This window comes from Gossypium hirsutum, chromosome D13 (assembly GCF_007990345.1).
Source record: "Gossypium hirsutum isolate 1008001.06 chromosome D13, Gossypium_hirsutum_v2.1, whole genome shotgun sequence".
NCBI classification, from domain to species: Eukaryota; Viridiplantae; Streptophyta; class Magnoliopsida; order Malvales; family Malvaceae; genus Gossypium; species Gossypium hirsutum.
Genome location: NC_053449.1, coordinates 39,878,746 through 39,890,679, shown reverse-complemented (window position 1 = coordinate 39,890,679; position 11,934 = coordinate 39,878,746). Strand labels below are relative to the sequence as shown.

Sequence of the window (11,934 nt, the reverse complement as noted above, 5' to 3'; positions counted from 1 at the left end):
AGAACATCAGGTACCGATAGGTCTACTTCAACCTATTAGTATTCTGGAATGGAAATGGAATCGTATCACAATAGATTTTGTTACAGGATTACCGTTGTCAACAAGTAAGAAGAATGCCATTTGGGTGATAGCTAATAGACTTACCAAGTCAGCACACTTCATAGCAGTCAGAACCAATTGTTCATTGCAAAAATTAGCTGAAGTATATATCCAGGAGATTGTGAGATTGCATGGTATTCTGATATCGGTAATCTCAGATCAGGATCCTTGGTTTACATTGAGATTTTGGAGGCAATTACATGAATCATTGGGTACACGGTTTAATTTCAGTACTGCATTTCATCCGCAAATCGACGAGCAGTTAGAGCGGGTAATTCAAATACTAGAAGATATGCTTCGGGCTTGTATTATCAAATTTGAATCAGGTTGGGAACGTTATTTGCCATTAGCTAAATTTGTTTACAATAATAGTTTTCAATCAAGTATTCAAATGGCCCCGTATGAAGCATTATATGGTCAAAAATGTAGACCGCCAGTATGTTGTACAGAATTAAAAGAAAGAAAAGTGATTGGGCTGAAATTGATTCAAGAGACAGAGGAAATAGTTAAAAAGATTAAAGATAGACTGAAAGCCGCCTTCGACAAACAGAAATCTTACACAGATTTGAAACAACGAGACATTGAATATTTCGTTGGTGATAAAGTATTCCTTAAAGTATCATCTTGGAAGAAAGTTTTAAGATTTGGCCAAAAGGGTAAATTAAGTCCACGTTTTATTGGGTCGTATGAGATTGTGGAGAGAGTTGGACCAGTTGCTTATCGATTGGCTTTACCTCCGGAATTACAAAATATTCATGATATTTTTCATGTTTCCATGTTACGAAAATATCGATCAGATCCATCTCATATTATTTCTACTAAAAACATTGAGATTAGACCGGATTTGTCATATGAAGAAGAACCAGTTCAAATACTAGCTCGAGAAGTGAAAGAATTAAGAAACAAACGGGTTCCACTGGTAAAAGTACTGTGGAGAAACCATAGTGTGGAAAAAGCCATATTGGAACTGGAGGAAACTATGAGATCACAGTATCCTCACTTATTTTCAAGTAAAATTTCGAGGACGAATTTTTTTTAAAGGGGGAAAAATGTAAATACCCAAAAATCTGTGGGCACCAGAAAAGTGTGTTATCGTGTCTCTGTCTTAGTAAATTGAGTTCGAAAATAATTATTAGACATATTTACAAGAATAGTTGTGTGTTTAATTAGGTTTTAGATAGGTGAATTTAGCTTAATTAAGAGTAATTAGCAAAAAGGATTAAATTACAATAGAAGTGAAAGTTTAATTATAGAATAAGTAAAAGCTAAAGGGACTAAAAAGGCAATTATGCCATTCTTTATAGTTGAGGCGGTATACGTATAAAAAAATCAAAGATTTTTATGATTAAAATATATATAAATATGTTTACTTAATAAATAAGATTATATTATATTATATTATATTATATAAATAGGTAAAGAAACATAAGAAATAGAATGAAATTGAAACGAAAACAGGGGAGAAAGAAAGAAAGAAAAAGAAAAGAAGAAATTTAGGGTTTTTAATGTTCAATTTCAAATCGGTAAGTCAAATTAAGTCCTTTTCTTGTAATTTTTGAGTTTTTATGAAACTATAATAAAATATTATTAAGTATGTGCTGAAATTTTGGGAGATATTAGATTTTTAGACATTAAATTTTATTGAATAAAAGTGTGAATTGGGGATTTAATTAATATAATTTCCAGTTAGAAGTGGGAGATAGAATAAATTGTGAAGTAAGCTATAAGTTTTATGCTTTAGAGACTAAATTGAGGAAAATTCGAAATTATGAAAATATGATAAAAATTAGATAGTTAAATGTGAATTTGAAAAGAAATTGAGTAGCAAAAGGGTATGAATTGAGAAAGAAAAATATATAGGTTTAGTTAGGATTCAAATTGGAATTAAAGTAAAAGTTAGATAAAAATTTCAGCAATTAAATTGTGTTGTGCTAATGATTGTGAAATTATTTTAATTGTTTGTAGCTAATATCAAGTCAGAAGCATCGACCTAAAAAGGAAAAGAAAAGATCATCGAGGATTAAATCCGAAGAGAATTCTGGTTTGTATCACTATAATTCAAACTTTATCATTATTGTGTGTTTAATTTACTAATTATGTGTGGTAAGTATTTTAAGGTAAGTGTTTAGTAAAATGATAAATTATGATTGGGTATTGAAATCGAGACTGATACTGAACCGAATTATGGAATACTGAATATTCTTTTGAGTACTGAATTGAATTGTGAAGTTACTGAATATTGTTATGTGTATTGCATTGAACTGTGAAATTACTGAAGTAATGAATTACTGCAATACTGTGAAATTGATTGAAATAAGGAATTATAATTGATACTGAACTAAGATGGAAATTGTATTGAAAAGTGAATTAAATACCCTATTCACTAGTCGGGCTAGTCGGATATAGTTGGCATGCCATAGGATATGGAAGAGTATGGGTTTTTGCCTGCTTACTGATCAGGCATTTAGATGCTTACTACTGTTACTATTACTGATTCGACACTTTGTGTGTCGAATACTGTTATCGTTACTATGACAGATTCAGCACTTTGTGTGTTGAATTCTGTTACTGTTACTGTTACTGCTACCATTACTGATTACTGATCAGGTACTATGTACCATTTTAGGCACAATGTGCCGCACTGGTGTGTTTGGGTTGGAATTCGTGTATCCACTGAGTCCAAGTCAAGTTAATAGGGGCAAATGAAATAAATTTACTGATAAAACTAAATTTGAATGATATGACAGTTGTGAAAGGTGAGAATTGAAATAAAGAAATAAGAATGGTATATATATAATCAAATGAAAATATAAAAGATTGAATTGTTCATTAAGTGATGATAATTGTAATGTAAAAGTATGTGTTGGTGATTTAATGTATTTAAATATAAATTGAATTATAGTGATACCACAGAGTATATGCATACTCAACGTACGGTTGTTTCCATGCGCAGGTTGTAGAAATCAAGTACTGAACCAGCATCCAAAGCCAGGCCCGACTTCAGCAAACTTTTGGTGATGTATATTTTCATTTGGTAATGTGGCATGTACATAGGATGTATATAAATGTTATTATGTTTTAAATATAAATGGTTAAAAATGTTAGTAGTACAAGTCTAAGAATTATAATGAAAGAAGTTTATTCGTTTCAATTTAATTAGTACATTGATAAATTTAAATTGATTATTGAATTGGTTGAATTGGTTATGTTTGGAAATATTTACGGTTTTAATTGCAGGGGGTTTTATGTTAAAATAAGCAGAGGTGCTGTTGAAAAAAAATTCCGGAGTACTTTAACAAGCCTCATTTCACTTTTAATACATGTTTTGGGCTTCGAGAGTTCATTATAAGGACTTAGTTATTCAATTATATTATGAATGTCATTTTATTTATGAATTATTTGTAAGTTGTCTGATATGTTCTGTAATGCCTCGTAACCCTGTTTTGGCGACAGTTCAGGGTTAGAGGGTGTTACAAAAACATTCTTAAAATATTATTGTAAAAATTAACATTGAAATAATTTTGATGATTCAAGCCAATGAAACTCGCCATAATCTTGTGTTTTTTTACCCAGAAATATTTTTGCAAATACTTTGAATTTAATTTCCAAAATTACTTGTGTAGAAAGAAATAGTTAACTAAAAATAATAAAAAATTGTTGAAGCGAACTACTAGTGCAAAGACAATTTGCTTAGGCGGCTTATTTCTTTTTCAACTTTGCTTCTTTGTAATACAAGGAACTCAATATTGATTGGTTTATGAGGTTAGAGAAAACTATGAAAGTAAACCCACACTACGGATAGTTTTTTTTTTAAAAAGAAGCTATTACAGATGATATTGAATAGCTCATTTGGAGCCCTAACCTCTAATTGGCTATTCAAGATTTGCAGGTAATACTCATGTGGAATGATCCATTTGGTGATGAAATTTGAACCAAACAACTGCAATGTTTACAATAGGATAAAGCTTGATTTGGTTGAACCAAACATATTGTAACTTCTTAATAATAATGGTACCGATTACCCAAGACAAATTGATTATATAAAGTCTTATATAGAGCTGGTCATATAGGTGTCAATGACCAGGACTTCGTATATCCTATTCGTTTTTTCTATAACTAAGTTCTTCAAAATGTCATTATCAACTTTATACTTGTTGTAATTCGTTATCAATATTAGGGATGTAAACAACGGTCGGGTAGCGAAATAGCGGCTGCTATATAGCGGTAGCCGTGCTGTCCAAAACACTATTGCTGAAAATAGCAGTGTGAAGCGAAATCACACCAATAGCAGTGGATCGCGGTCGCAATTCAACAGATAACGGCCAACTGCGGCAATAATGAGCCGATATTCTCGTTATTGTTCCATTACAGTAAAATTAAAAAAAAAATTCAACTACTTTAAAAAAATCAACCGAAATATAATGAGACAAAAGGGAATATATTCTTCACTTGCAAAATCAGATAATTTTCAAAAAAAAAGAAAAAAAAGTCCAAAATCAATAGAAAAAAGCAATCCAAAAGCAATAGTAAAATATGAAATTCCCATATTTCACTGTCCTAACTCCAAACCGAACAAAATCACAACACAATCTCAAAATTCTCTAAAATAAAATCTCACTTGCACTTTCAGAAATTCATAATTTTCAAGTAAGTACCTGAATTTTTTTGTCTTGATTCTTTCTTCTTTTTGTTGTAACATGCAAATATTGTTGTAACATGGAGTGTGCCCGAGAAGCAATTGATAAAGATAAGAGTGAAGGAAGGGTATTAGTGTCTTGAATCTGTAAAGATGTTCTTTGGGTTAGGGATGAAAAATCATTATGGAGAAGGGGAAAGGTTTTGGAGGAATCTAGATTACTGCTTCCCACTTTCTATATCCAACAACCAACTTCTAAAAGTCCCTCCAACCATCCTACAACTAAAATACATACTTCAATAACAATTTGGCAGTATGCACCTTTTTCCTCACTATATAGTATATTCATTCAAAAGAATACAATTTATCTAACCCTAAATTAATTTTAGCAAAAAATTATAACGAATATTACCACTGAAGCTTTGCATTTAAAAAACCTATAAAATGCACATAGCGATTTCTTTAGCCCCAATCACAAATATTACGATTTAAACAGTAGCTTAGTCTGCCTTTAAGGTTTCTTTTCTCTAATAAAAAATTTCAGCTATATTTAAAAAAAGGGAAGGGGGTTGAGGTTTAGGGCTTAGGGCTTGGGGGATTTTGGGAACTTTTTATTTTATTTTTATTTTTATTTTTTGGGTTTTGGGTGATCGGGTAATAATGGGTTATTGTGTGTTGTTCTTTAAAAAATAAATAAATTATGGATTATGCAATAATTTTAATATTTTAATGTTAGTGATGTTTAATTTTTTTTTTGTATTATATTGTTGATAATATAAGTAATATGAGTTTCTTATATTTCTAAATATAATTTTATGTTTCTTGTATATAAATAAAAATAAAGCTCCCGACTAAAGGATTATAGGGTGCACCAAGTAATGATATAGGTTGGCACTTTAGAACTCCAGAGCCAAATACGAAAGGAAATGTCGTATGTAAACTTTGTGGTAAAGTTGTGAAAGGAGGAATAACACGATTTAAAGAGCACATTGCTCATAAAGTGCCAAAGTTCCTCATATAAAATTGAATTATAGTGATACGATTTAAAGAACACGATTTAAACTTTGTGGTAAAGTTCCTCATATGTGGTACTTTATTATTATTTTTAAATGTTATTGTAAATTTATCAATAAAGATCATATAAAATTGATAATAATATGAAGTGAGAATTATTTTTATTTTATTAACAGCTGTCATTAGAGAAGGTATGATGAATATATTGAAAGAAAGCAACACAAAGAAAATAGACAAAAAAAGGAGAATAGGTGAATTCTTATCCCAATTAAAAGGAGAGGAGGATGAACACGAGGAATTCATTGATGAGGTTTCTGCTATAAGACGAGCAACTCGAGAAAGTATCCAATCACAACACGAGTGGTATAGAAGGGAAGAATTCAGACGCAGTACTAGTGGTTCGAGTAACATTTATGAAGAAAGGTGATCTTCTCATGGATCAGCTAGAAAATATCATTGAGAAAGAACAAGTAAATACATCCCAAGTGAGTCTGAGTTTACCTTAAGGGGAGCTATACCTATTTTGGCTAGAAGCAAAAGTTTAAAGCAACCAAAGATCAGTGACTCGCTTTTAAAGACTTTATGCAGGAAGATAGGTGAAGTGGTATCTAAATTTTTAATATATGAACGACTTCGATTTCAATTAGCAAGCTCTCCATGGTTGTATAACTTAATTCAATTGTCAATAGAAGTTGGACAAGGTGCAAAGCTCCCAACACCTTATCAGGTTTCAGATGTGCATTTGTAGTCAGAGTATCAACGAGTTCGTGATTGGGTAAATGGACTAAAAACTCACTAAAAAGAATTGGGTGCAACTCTAATGTGTAATGGTTGGACCAACAATTTGAATCAGATGCACATCATTAATTTTCTTGTTTATTGCAGTAAAGGAACCAATTTTTTGAAATCGGTGGATGTCTCAAGTGTTCGTAGTAGAGATGTTGAATTCTACTAAAATTTGTTAAATTCAGTTGTAGAAGAAATTGGAGAAAGTTACATTGTCCAAATAGTGACTGATTATGAGGCAGCAATGTAAGCCGTTGGAAAAAAATTAGTGTTGAAAAGAAAGAATCTATATTGGACCTCATGTGCAGCTCACTGCTTAGATTTATGCCTTGAAGATATTGGGAAAAAGCCCAGTGTAGCAAAAGTATTAAATGAGGCAACGAAAGTGCCTTACTTTATATACAATCACATTTGGATTGTTTATTTGATGAAGAAGTATACACAAGGGAAGAAAATACTTCGACCCGCTCTTACTCTATTTGCAACTTATTTCATTCAACTTCAAGAGATAACAAGGCAAAAGCAAGGTCTGAGAGAAATGTTGAAACACCCAAAACCTGGCCTGGACGTTATGGTCGAATCTGAAGATGTCACATGATAGTGTGTTTGAAAACTGATGCTCATGTTAAAATAACCGTAACTTTGCTTAAAACATTTTTGGTTTAGATCTCGTCGTTGTCTTTTATTAATCCTAAATAGGGATTTTCTATTTTGTCGTTAGTTTGCGAAATATTGTACGTTGCGGTAGCTTTTTAAAACAATTTGCATATTTGTGCGTATTTTGTTAAAACCTTTGATTGGTTTTAAAAACTTGATTATCCCTACTACTAACAGTTGTACGTCCAAAAAAAATAAAAACCCCAATTTAAAAGTAAAAATCCAAAGAGGCCATTACTACAGTAAAACACCCCCAAAATAAAAGCAAAATTATTATTAGGTACTAAGTTGAATAAAATAGGTTGTGTGGCCACCGCTGAGTCCTCCGTCACACCGAACCACCTATGTCTGGGGATTACCTGTACAGATTAAATAGAAGGGGTGAGTTTACGTAAACTCAGTGTGTAATTCCCCATGCAAACAAACTGACAATAACGGATAATCTCAGTTTTGGTCTAAGCCCATTTCAATATCAATAAGGATTAGGGCCTTGGCCCATCATAGTACAGTAACAATGACAGTTATGCAGTTATAAAATCCTACCCAACCAGCCTCTAGACTCTATCTCCGTCCAACCCTATACTCCATGTGGGGATATAATCAACCCACCCAACCCTACACTGTAAGTAGTACCGAATGCGGCATTAGACAGTAGTTGCAGCTGAGCTGCCAGTAAGTTAAGCTAAAAGCCTTTCAGTACACTTCCTCTAATCAATATCAATCCCCAACCCAATGCAATGCATTATATAATCATGTCATGGTATCATGCATAATCAGAATAGTATATACATCATGCTTAACATACAGGCATTCATATCTATCTCATATGGCATACAACAGTCTTTCAATCATTTCAGTCAATTAGGGGGTCTAGGTAACCTTACTGTCCCTATAGTAGGTTCACAGTCGACTTGGGCGACCCGTGCAACCTTAGCAGTCAAATAGTAAAAATGGGCCCACAGGCCCATATTGCATGCCAAACGTGTGGGCCCACACAACCAAAAATGGCCTTGGCCATGTGGATCACACGGCCTGGCCCAATAATCCCACATGGCCCAGTTCGATCCGGCCCATGAATCGCTCACAGCCAGCCTCGTCGATCACACACCCATGTTCGATCACACGACCTACCACTTGGGTGACAGCATCCCGGTGTGGCATCGACAATCACTTCCTTTCAGCTTTTCACCGGTTTTTGTTTCCAAAGTTGTGTTTACACACCTGATTTCGATTCTTTGCAAAAGCACTCCTGAACACCCAAGACCTATCAATTGACCAGTATAACACTGTATTATACACCTCAATCAACAACCAATTAACTGAAATCGAAAATCATGCTTCTAACACCTTAACCGAACTCTTACCTTACGAATACCGGAAGTTTCCCTCTATAATTTGGCACCAGCACAGCCCTTCACTCCAGACTTTTGGCTGTCATCACAATTAACAAAGATTCTCCAATTACCAACTTAAAAATCAAATATTAAAAACCCTTATTAGTCGTAAAATAATAATTTAATCAAGACCCAATACCGATGGTGGTTCAATAAGCATGATCCACTTACCAACGACAGCTTTGTCCTTAACTCTCCAACCTCAACAGCAACACAAACCGTTCACTGCCTTTCGCCTGCCATACGTAACAACAATCTCCTTAGTCACTAACCAAGAATTAATTAACAAAAGGCAAAAACACTACTTACCAAACGCACAAAAGCACAACAGAGAAAACAAGTTACGACACGTAAAAGAGTTTAGAGAAAGACTAGATTAATAAATAGGCCAAAGCAGTAGAAGAAAGAAGTTTTTCAGCAAGCAGTCGACAACAAATAAAAGGAGAAGAAAAGAAAAACCAGAAGAGCAAATCAGCAGCAGTGAAGTAGAAAAAGAACAGCAGAGAAAATGGATTCAAAATGTCAAAAAAAAAAGTAGAAAGGCCGAAATTTGGGAAAAGTATGAGAAGCTGAAATTTGAAAAAAAGATAACAAGAAAATAAAAATAAAATCTCATAATCTCCTCCTAAAAACCGGCCACCACTTTTCTCAACAACCGAATTTGAAAACCACTCAAACACTTTAGTGTTTCGGCTAAACCAAAACATTTACACAGCACTAGCAGCAAAATAAGTCCTTTATTTGCACAAAGACTCAAACTCCAAACCTCCTGCCCATTTGCACTCCACTTAGCCACCAAACTAGCAAGCCCATTCTAACATATTTCACCAAAATTTATTTATAAGCCTACTGATTAGAGATAGGGGTTTATTCATTTAAAAACAAAAATTTTCCCAAGCTAAGGCTTGAACTTGGGACTTTTCAAACACTCTCTAGAGTACTTAACCACTAAAACAAACATATATTTGTGTCACAAACACACAAAAATAAATATAAGAGATTTTTGGGGCGTTACAAATGTTTAATTCAAAGGTCAATATTTTATAATTAGTTAATATAATTACTTAAATATAACAACCTTTAATGGTTTTATTAGTTCCAAATAATTTAAATTATATTATTTTAAAATTTTTCTTGTGAATATATAGGAATTTAAATGATCAAAATAAGGACAGCAAAAGTCAGGGTCTGCTTTTGAAACCAAAAAAATTGTTTTGGGAAAAGATTTTTGGAAAAAAAAGCCAACGACCTCATAAAAGTTTACGAGCTCCTAGTAAAAGTATTGAGACTTCTGGATGGTGATGAAAAACCAACAATGTGCTTTATTTATAAGGCTGTTCATAGAGCTAAATGAGCAATTCAACAAGATTGTTAATATTTCACCGAGTATAAAAAGATTATTGACAATAGATGGAATTTTATGCATTCCGACTTCCATTTAGCTGGTAAGATAAAATGTTTTATATAATTAAGAACTATTTTTATATTTTATTATTTTAAGCTTTAGATTATTATTATTTGATGATATTCTTATAAATTATGCTTAGGTTATTTTCTCAATCCTCAATTTCAATTTGGGGTGGAGCATTCTGATAATGTACTAATAGAAACATTAAAAGGTACAAGATCACTAATTAAAAGATTAGAACCTTCTCTTGACACTCAAGTCAGAATGATTAATCAAGTTATATTCAAGTACTATTATTTGTAACTTAGTTACGTAATTTGAAATAGAAATTTTTTTATTTTTACTCTGTCTTTTATTTATGCAATTGTTACTATTTAGAGATAAATATGAGACATCCGATACTCCACAAGCACAAAGAGCTTGGAAGCAAATGAATCTGGGTAAATATTTAATTAAATTATTTAATTTAATTTATACTATTCAATTATATTGTATATTTTAAAGTTATTTTGAAATTTAAATAATATTATGCTGCTGAGTGGTGGATAATATACGGCACATGTTCCTAAGTTATAAAAATAGGCAATTAAAGTGCTTAGTCAAACAACTTCTGCATCAAATTGCGAACGAAATTGGAGCACATTTAGTTATATTTACACCAAGGCAAGAAATAGGTTGAAGTATAAAAAACTTGAGAAACTAGTATTTACCTATTATAATATGAGGCTTCAAATAAGGCATCAAAAAATAATAAGCATTGATGATATAAATGTTAGTTTTAATTCTATCAACCTTGATCATATATTTGAATATGTTGATCCACTATCAAAATGGCTTCATGAGAAAGAGAATCCATTGTTAGATGGTGAAAATGTTAGTGTGTTGCCTCTGGATACCTCTGATGATGAAAGGAATGTTGATCAATCTCAACAACAAAATTTGTCTCATTCAAGTTCTAGTGCATCACCAAGTCAGAGTGGTGATGGACTCGACGATGGTGGTTTAAGTCCAATTGATGACGATGATGGACATAGTAGTGATAGAGGTGAAATTAGGTCTTCTAGTCGGTATGGAGGAGAATATGGGGTTGGTACCACTAGTGGACATTTCCGTGATAGATTAGAATTTGATGGAAATATGTTTCATGAACCTAGGAGAGATAGAAGTGAACCTAGAGCTCCATCAAAAGGAAAAAGCAAGAAGCATACTTCTATAGGCTCTTCATCTAGTAGGAGATCGGGTTCTTATAACCTTGGGTATAGTAATTCATCTACTAGCACTCAAGGTTTTTATCCACCAGAACAACCTTCATATTTTCAGCCTTCACATAGTTATCCACAACCATATGGTTATTATCCACCATTTTCTAATTATGGTGTGCCATACCAGCCTCACATGCATCCTCTACCACCAATGTATCATCCACCTCCACCTCTCATGTATCCTCATCAAATATATCCTCCATATCAATTATATGAAAAGCAAAGTGAAATGTTACTTTTTTTGGATACATTTTTGGACAAAGGCTAAGAGAATCAAGTCAAGAACGCTCTGAAAGTGAAGGTGAAGGATCTGATCCTCCTCATCATTCTACTAATTGGTGAAAACTAAATCGTACCATTATCACTATTCGTAAGGTATGTTTTTTTTTAAAGAAAACTTTTAATAATGTTTTTTATTTTAATTATATTAAAATATTTAAAATATATCTTTAGATAAATGAATAGAGTATATTTTATGAAAAGATAATTAAGAATCGAAGCATGTTAAACTATATATGAAAGTAGAATGAGAGTGAGAATAAGTGGTAGGAAATAGGAATAATTAATGAGAATCTATACAGTTATCTATTCCTTTTTTCCTTTTGCAGCATAGAATGTTTTCATATATTCACCATCTTCAAAACTGTCAAGAAATATTGAAGACCTCTCTCATGTATG

General features: G+C 32.5%; 1 protein-coding gene and 1 long non-coding RNA gene across 2 annotated transcripts; one reads left to right on the top strand and one right to left on the bottom strand.

The window, feature by feature from the left end:
* Positions 1-8,277: 8,277 nt before the first annotated feature.
* On the bottom strand, positions 8,278-8,980 carry LOC121225401 (uncharacterized). The gene is made up of 3 exons (XR_005923275.1): positions 8,758-8,980; positions 8,557-8,623; positions 8,278-8,456 (listed from the first exon to the last, which is right to left on the bottom strand). It is a non-coding gene; the product is annotated as an uncharacterized lncRNA (long non-coding RNA).
* A 1,734-nt stretch (positions 8,981-10,714) lies between these two features.
* Positions 10,715-11,598, top strand: LOC107919278 (uncharacterized). The gene is made up of 2 exons (XM_016848767.1): positions 10,715-11,433; positions 11,520-11,598. The coding sequence occupies exons 1-2, from the start codon at positions 10,715-10,717 to the stop codon at positions 11,596-11,598; spliced, it is 798 nt and encodes a 265-aa protein (XP_016704256.1).
* Positions 11,599-11,934: the final 336 nt, after the last annotated feature.

What these genes read in the sequence shown, in the direction of transcription:
- LOC107919278 (XM_016848767.1), top strand. Translation starts at nt 10,715, where the DNA reads ATGAGGCTTCAAATAAGGCATCAAAAAATAATAAGCATTGATGATATA. An exon ending in CATCCACCTCCACCTCTCAT is followed by an intron (nt 11,434 to 11,519) that starts GTATCCTCATCA and finishes TTTTGGACAAAG; the next exon opens with GCTAAGAGAATCAAGTCAAG.